Below are 7,322 nucleotides of genomic sequence, written 5' to 3'. Positions count from 1 at the left end.
GCTGCCACAGAGGCGGCAAAGGTAACTCCAGCTGCTGGACAGTGCAGTTCAGTGGATGGAGCACACCTGTGTGACTGCACAGCCAGGGAGGTGGTTGCAATGGTTTCATGGGGCCAGAGCTTATGACTGAAAAAATCGGGTGGGAAGATATCCCTGTATTGCATCAGTGAACGGCTGCACTGCTGAGTGAAGGTTTGCCCTGACTGCTGCTCATGGTGAATGAGGAGCAGAGTGATCAGAATGGAGAAAGGAGGGGTTTTACCCCATTAGCTGAAGTTACCAGCACTGACACATTGGAGAGTCTCTGTTTAAGGAATGGTGAGGAAGCCAACACCCGTCCTAGCACAGGGAAGCCCAGCAAGAAATCCTAGAAAAATTCTTTGCTAAAAGGGTGGTGAGGCCCTGGCACAGGTTGCCCAGAGAGATTCCACATCCCTGGAGTGTTCAAGGCCAGGTTCAGCCTGGTCTTATGGAAGGTGTCCCTGCCCATGGCAGGGGCTGGAATGAGCTTTAAGCTCCCTTCCAACCTAAACCAGTCTGTGATTCTATGATTCTCTCAATTCCAGAGGCACCAGAGAGAGTGTTTCAAACTCAGACGTGCCCTACCCTCATTATTCCTTTCCACGAGTCTGTACTACTTGCAGCCAGTATTTCTGGCAGCATTCTTGGGCTCAGCATTTCAGACAGCGCCATCAGCAGTGCTACAGCAATGCCAAACCTCCGTGGTTGCATTCACGTTTAGCAATACATTATGAATGGGTCATGTGAGAAGAATTTCCTGGTGTCCTGCAGCCTCCCTGTGCAGAGCTGTGCTGTGTTTGTTTGCTGGGGTGTGCCTGTGTTCTCTCCGCAGACATCGACGAGTGCGCGCAGAGCGCCGGAATCCTCTGCACCTTCCGCTGCGTCAACGTCCCCGGCAGCTACCAGTGTGCCTGTCCTGAGCAGGGCTACACCATGGCAGCCAATGGCAGGACCTGCAGAGGTAACAGCAGCTCAGGGACTGCAGGGCTTGTATCACTGATACCCTTGGAATGAGCTCAGCCATTGCAGTTGTTCAGTCAAGTCTCCGTGTTTTATATTAGCCCCTGTTCCAGTCAGTCTTTGACAAAGTTGCCAAATATTGGTATCTGCAAAGTCAGTTTTCTCCTGTGCTAAAAGGAAGTGCTGTGGCAACTCAGCTGTCAATGTGAGCTAATTGCTTAAATGAATTCCCAAGGAGCCCGCTTCATCCTTCAGACTGAGGCACTTGATTACTCACATGAGCTGTGTGTGCACCTTGGCACAGCACTAAATGATCGCGGGTTTTAGAGGCGCCAGATGTAGAAATCTGTGGCTTCTTTATGAGTTACAGTTTTCTGCCCCAGAAAACTGGGAGATTAAATGCTGGAGCTGTAATTGGAATTTGGCCATCCAGCAATGTCACCTAAGCTTAATCCTGCTGGCATTAATAAATGTTAGTGAAATGACAAGTACCCTCCCCTCACACACCCCTTTTCTTCAGAATCATGGAGGTGTCTTCTGGGAGTCTGGTGGTTTTCATCTGGTGTGCAGCTGTATGGTTCTGAGCTGAACTCCCCATTTCCAAAGGATGCACTGCCTGTGTAACCATGGAGGATCTGATTACCTTTAGTCCTCTGCACATTCCCGCAGTCCTTACACCAACTTCCAGGCATTTCCTGCGCTTGCTCTTTCAGGAACCCTTCATGTAACTTCGGTTTTGTATCTCCTGTGCTTGAATTCTGAGTGGTAATGGCAGTGAATTTGCACTGTGCAAATCATGAGCAGCATGAGGATACTTAATCCTGACTGTGGAGCAGTGAAGCAGATTACATGACAATTAAAATCCTTTTAAAACATTTAAAAGTATTTTAAAATGTGTTTTTAAGTATGATTGCAGTAATGTCCACATGCACTTAAATTCTTACGTAAAATTCACCTTTAGAAAACTGCAGCTGTAACTCCTCTGGCTTTGTTTGGTTTTTTTCCTGCTAACTTTGAGCTCTGGCATGTTAGTTGCCACCTCTGCCAGCAGTGAGATTTGGGCTGAGAATGTATTCCAGGGTTAAGAGAGTGAGTCACAGTGTCAGTCAGCCAGCACAGCTCTCCCAGGCTGAGCTGGAGGCACCCAGTGCTGCTGGAGGAGGGGGACACAGACACCCAGCCAGAGCAGTGGGTTGCACTGGTGGTGTTTGTGCGGTGTGCAGCTCCCCTGCATGACCCTCCTGTGTGTAGGGGGTTCCCAGTGCACAGAGTAGCCCAATCAGTAACCTTTGGAAAAGCTTCTCCAGGTGCCTCCACCGCCTGGCACCAGCACACGGAGGGTGAGGTGCAAAACTGAGCACGTGTGTGGCAGCTCCTGAGCTGGAGTTTAGTCAGGCACTGGAGCCCCCTGGATACATCCCCTTGTGTGGAGCTCTGCAGGTCTGTAGTTACAAGTTTGGGCAGATAGTGAGGTGTGTCTGAAAACATGGTCGGAGGAAGGCTGGGTTGGTGTTGGCTCTGTCGAGCGCAGGAAGACAATCACAGTGTCCCCCAGCTAAAGATCTGGCTCCAGTTGCTCATCATCTGACCAGTTCTGAAGAGTCACTGGTGAAATGTTCCTTGTACCCTTTTTTCAAAAGATGAGTTGTATCTCATGGAGCAGTGTCTCAACATATGGATCTTTTTTTGCAGAAACTGCCTGTGGTGTTTTGCAGCGCAGCCAAGGCGGTGCAGGGAGTGCTTTCATGACAATGATTGCAATATGGAAGAAATTTGCTTTTCACCTACGGGCACTGCTGAGAACCAGCAAGGGATTTACTTGTCTTTGATTCTCTCCTACTTCCTATTGTATACTTTTCTTTGCAAGACTTTTAAACCAGCCAGTTCAGTGTTTCGAGATCAGTTCTCATCCCAGGGGAAGGGAGGGAGTGGAAGGTTATAGTTTCCCTCTAAGAGTCTCTCTGCTCTGTGACAATTGGCAGAGCTTCAGGGCCCTACACAGTCTACATGCCTTGTCTGTTAGAATTTATTTCATTTTAAAGCCTCCGTGCATTGTCTAACGTTTGGGAGTACACAGTGTGACTGTGAGGGCCCTGCCAGTGCTTTCTGCTCAGGCTGGATCCTTGTCACTGCATCTGGTTTTCAGCATTGTAGGGCCCATGGCTTGGGCTTGTGGATGTGTTATTTAGGTAACCACGCTCATGCTCTGGGCCATAAAGTGTCTTTGAGCTTTAAGTGCTCTTTATTATGTCTTCTGTAATTACATCTCATTATGGGGAGATATTTGTATTTACGTTTTCGAAACTGTGTGCCTTGTTCTGAGGGGTTGTTCTAAGTTCCCATGTTTCACATCTCCTGGATCCTGCAGGACAGCAGTGACCACTTTGTATTTGCTTGCTTTAAATCCAGATTTGATTTGGTTGCTCTGCTTTAATCCAGAGCTACCTTCACGCACAGATACATTCTTCTGGCACAGCCCAGCTTGCTCCAGTCTCAAAAAGTCAGTGAGCATGGGTTAATTATGTCCTGGTGGGATTTGTTTATTCCTGAAAACTATTAGGAATTAATTCTTACTTTTGAACTTAGAACATCTTTTTCTTGTGTTTCTTCTTAGATATTGATGAGTGTGCAATAGGAACCCACAACTGTTCAGCTGCAGAGACTTGCTACAACATCCAGGGCAGTTTCCGCTGCCTCTCCTTCGAGTGCCCTTCCAACTACAGGAAGGTGTCTGACATGTGAGTATGGCCTTGGAGAGCAACAGAGCCAGGCCAGTGGCCATGGTGTTATGGAGGGCTTAGTTTGTGGGTGGGTGTGGGTGCTCAGAGCTCTGAGAAGCTGCTTTGGCACCTGGAGCTCCTAGACCTTCCCCATGCAGAGTTCGTGTCTGGTTATCTTTCCTTCTTCCAAGCCCTGGAGCCTCTGTTTTCCCTCCAGCTGCTGCTGGAACAGCAGAGATCAGAGCCTGCAGCTCTCTTTGCAGCTCCAAAACGGCTCTGTTTATAATTAAGTTTTAAAGTAAGATCCTCTCTGCCGTGTGTCAGAGCAGGAGCAGCCAGGCTGCTCAGTGCTCCACTTTTACTGCGGGTTTGGGGCTCCCTGTTTAATATTCAGATTGCAGTTCCTCAGGGAGTGTTGAAGGGGAGCAGGATACTGATCTTGCCAGGCCACAGGGTTCTGGGAATGGCACATCCCCAGCTCCTCAGCAGCTGGGGCTTGGGAGCCCCAAAATCTCCCTACCCATTTCCTGCCTCGGTGGCTGCCAGCGCTTTGGGAACCCATATTTAGTTGCTTATGGCTTAAAACATACTTTTCCTGCCTTACAGACCAGAGCAGCTTTGCCAGGTGAGGAGTTTGTTTCCCATTCCTGTGTTAGAGCTACCTTTTCAAGGGGTCTCATTCTTACTTTCTTGGAGCACTGCCCCAGCCCTGTCGGAGATGAACCACTGGCTCCGCTGCCCGGCTCGGTGCCCTTCGCAGCGCCACTCTGGCTTGCTGGTCCTTGTGGAGCTTCCCCACACAGCTCCCCACATCCCTGATCTCTGCCTTACTCTGCAGTTCTCTGGCAGTTACACACTCACAAATGTTCCTGGGCACTGGGAGAGCAGAGCAGGCAGCTGCTGGTCACCCTCCGGGGTTTGGGACTGCGGTTTGTCCGATCCTTTGCAGTGCTCCGCGGTTTGTGTTCTTCCCTGCTGTTCCCTGGCCACTGAGGGTGCCTCCCTTCTCCTTCCCCAGGAGGTGTGAACGCATCAGCTGCTTCAACTACCTGGAGTGCCAGAACACCCCTGTGCGCATCACCTACTACCAGCTCAACTTCCAGACCAACATCGTGGTCCCAGCCCACATCTTCCGGATCGGGCCCTCCCCCGCCTACGCCGGGGACAACATCGTCCTCACCATCACCAAGGGCAACGAGGAGGGCTACTTCAGCACCCGCAGGCTCAACTCCTACACGGGCATCGTGTACCTGCAGCGGCAGGTCAAGGAGCCCAAAGACTTCCTGTTGGATGTGGAAATGAAACTGTGGCGGCAGGGAACCTACACTACTTTTCTTGCCAAAATTTACATTTTCATCACAGCTCATGCCTACTGAAGCCTGTGCTGACGCTGGATTTTATTGGTGCTATGCTCTTTAACTGTTCTACCAAAGCTTAATACTGTTGAACTGGCATTTCATGTATCTAGCCTTTATATTATTTTTCTATCATTGCTTTAAACTTTTTTATTGGTTGTGTAAATTAAGTTAATTTTTATCTTTTTATGTTTTGTTTCCTTATGCAATTCTGTACATCATCACCTGCCAACGAACGAAGGAAGAGTTAGAAAGGCCTTGTGATAAATGCTGGAACCTTTTCTTAGCAGTTATTTTTAGGTGTAGTCACTTCTGCAGGGTATTGCACTAGAGAGGGAAGGTGTTCCCATGGGAGTACTGGGAAAAAACATTGGGTGATTCCTCTTTCTGACACCAAGTTCGGGTTTGGCCGGGCCAGTGGCCTCACTGGGGTGTCTCTGCTGAGGGGCTGAGTCCGAGGCCATCCGTGGACACTGAGGGTGAACCCACCTCCTGCTCCCGGGTTATTTTCCTCCTTCCAACTTTCATAATATGTTGCCTTAAAATATATATAAATAAAAGGAAACTCCACCAGTGAAAAAGCCTATGGATGAGTCTTGCTTTAGTAGGATTGCTCATGTGCGAAGTATTTGCAAGACCAAGGCCTTTCCAGAATGTTATACTTCAAGGTAAAAGCTCACATTGCCATTTTTAGTAGTTGTCTTTAAAGGTGTTGGTGTTCCTCTGTTCCTCACTCTGTTATATATAAGTGCAGATTTGATGCTTTATAATTCTTAAAGGAGTGTCCAAATGGAAACAATGAAATACTCATTACTACTCTGGATTTTAAAGCTTGGGCATGTCCCTGAGCAATCCCTTTCAATTTTAAATAGACAAAAAGGGGTATTGCTTCTCTGCTTCAGGGAAATTCCTCCAGCTGTGTTGCCAAATGATGCAGAGAAAAATGCCAGTGAAACTGGTGGGTTGCATTTTGCCATTTAGAAAAGAGCACAACCAAAGTTTTGAGCTCAATTTCTTCTGGTTCTTCAGGGAGCTGGGTGAAGTCCAAAGCTGGAGGCCAGATCTGGCACAGCATAATATAATCAAAGTGTTTATTAGAATTTAGAAATGAAGATCAGAACTTCTTTGTGGCTGTTTCCTTTTTTTTCCCATTCCCCAAAAAGCTCCAGTGTTGCAATTTCCTGAGCTTCCTTTGTTCCAGCTGTAATTATTCTGCAAAATGTTTTGAAGCAAAAGCATAGCTACAGAATATGGATTGTTTATTGCACTGCAGTTTAATAATCCTGGAATCCCAGGTTGGATGGGACCTCCAGGATCATCTGATCCAACCTCTCTTGGGAAAACAATAACCTGTTCTTTTTTACAGTCAGTCTTATTTCGATCAATGTGTACACAGGAGGAAATGGGGGAGTTAAATCTTATGAGGTTTTATGCCATATTCAGCCATTTTATTACACTGTAAAAGACTGCATCTAAAGATCTTGTAAACATCACCTATATGGTGAGAGTTAATGTTCTGTATTCACTATGTCCCCAGGCCAGTCTCTACCACTTCAAGTCACTCCTTTAATTTGGACGTTCTTAAAATAAAGGGCAAATCTTTCTGTATCTGAGATCATAAAATCACGTTAGCAGGGAAAAATTATTTATGTTCCCCAGCTGTAAAACAAGGACTGTCTGTGAGCTTGCAGACATCAAACTTCTGGTTTTTTTCTATAAAAATCATTTAGTAAAAGATCTTCTTCCATCCATCTTTTGTTTTCCACAGTTAACAGTTTTATAAGCATGTCGCAGGGAAGTGGCAACTGAGAAACACGTTTGTGCAATTTGTCATTCCAGTTAATTCCTATCTTATCACCTCCAGGCCTTCCAGATCCATCCTGTACACGTTCAGTGGTGACACATCTCTCCAAGCCCCACTGGGCCACGTCAGGAGCCACCAAAACCCGGAGTTTTCCATCAGCATTAGGACTTGATTGAGCGTAAATGATAGCCGGGCCTCGAACTGAGAAACACGTTTGTGCAATTTGTCATTCCAGTTAATTCCTATCTTATCACCTCCAGGCCTTCCAGATCCATCCTGTACACGTTCAGTGGTGACACATCTCTCCAAGCCCCACTGGGCCACGTCAGGAGCCACCAAAACCCGGAGTTTTCCATCAGCATTAGGACTTGATTGAGTGTAAATGATAGCTGGGCCTCAACAGTCCTTGTCAGAGAATGAATGGACAGGTCATTTGTTACTGGGAGACCTTCTGCTGACTAA

General features: G+C 47.3%; 1 protein-coding gene across 3 annotated transcripts in view; it reads left to right on the top strand.

The window, feature by feature from the left end:
• The window catches only part of FBLN2 (fibulin 2), a 98,711-nt gene extending 92,047 nt beyond the window's left edge, over positions 1 to 6,664 (top strand). For all 3 annotated transcript variants that reach the window (XM_017737345.1, XM_017737346.1, XM_008636020.2), the window contains exons 15-17: positions 854 to 982; positions 3,596 to 3,719; positions 4,720 to 6,664. In XM_017737345.1, coding sequence (XP_017592834.1) covers positions 854 to 982; positions 3,596 to 3,719; positions 4,720 to 5,077 — 611 coding nt within the window. In that variant the 3' untranslated portion in view covers positions 5,078 to 6,664. The remainder of the gene's footprint in view (positions 1 to 853; positions 983 to 3,595; positions 3,720 to 4,719) is intronic.
• Positions 6,665 to 7,322: the final 658 nt, after the last annotated feature.

Source organism: Corvus brachyrhynchos, unplaced genomic scaffold, assembly GCF_000691975.1.
Source record: "Corvus brachyrhynchos isolate BGI_N302 unplaced genomic scaffold, ASM69197v1 scaffold266, whole genome shotgun sequence".
NCBI classification, from domain to species: Eukaryota; Metazoa; Chordata; class Aves; order Passeriformes; family Corvidae; genus Corvus; species Corvus brachyrhynchos.
This window is presented reverse-complemented; position numbering and strand designations above follow the sequence as displayed.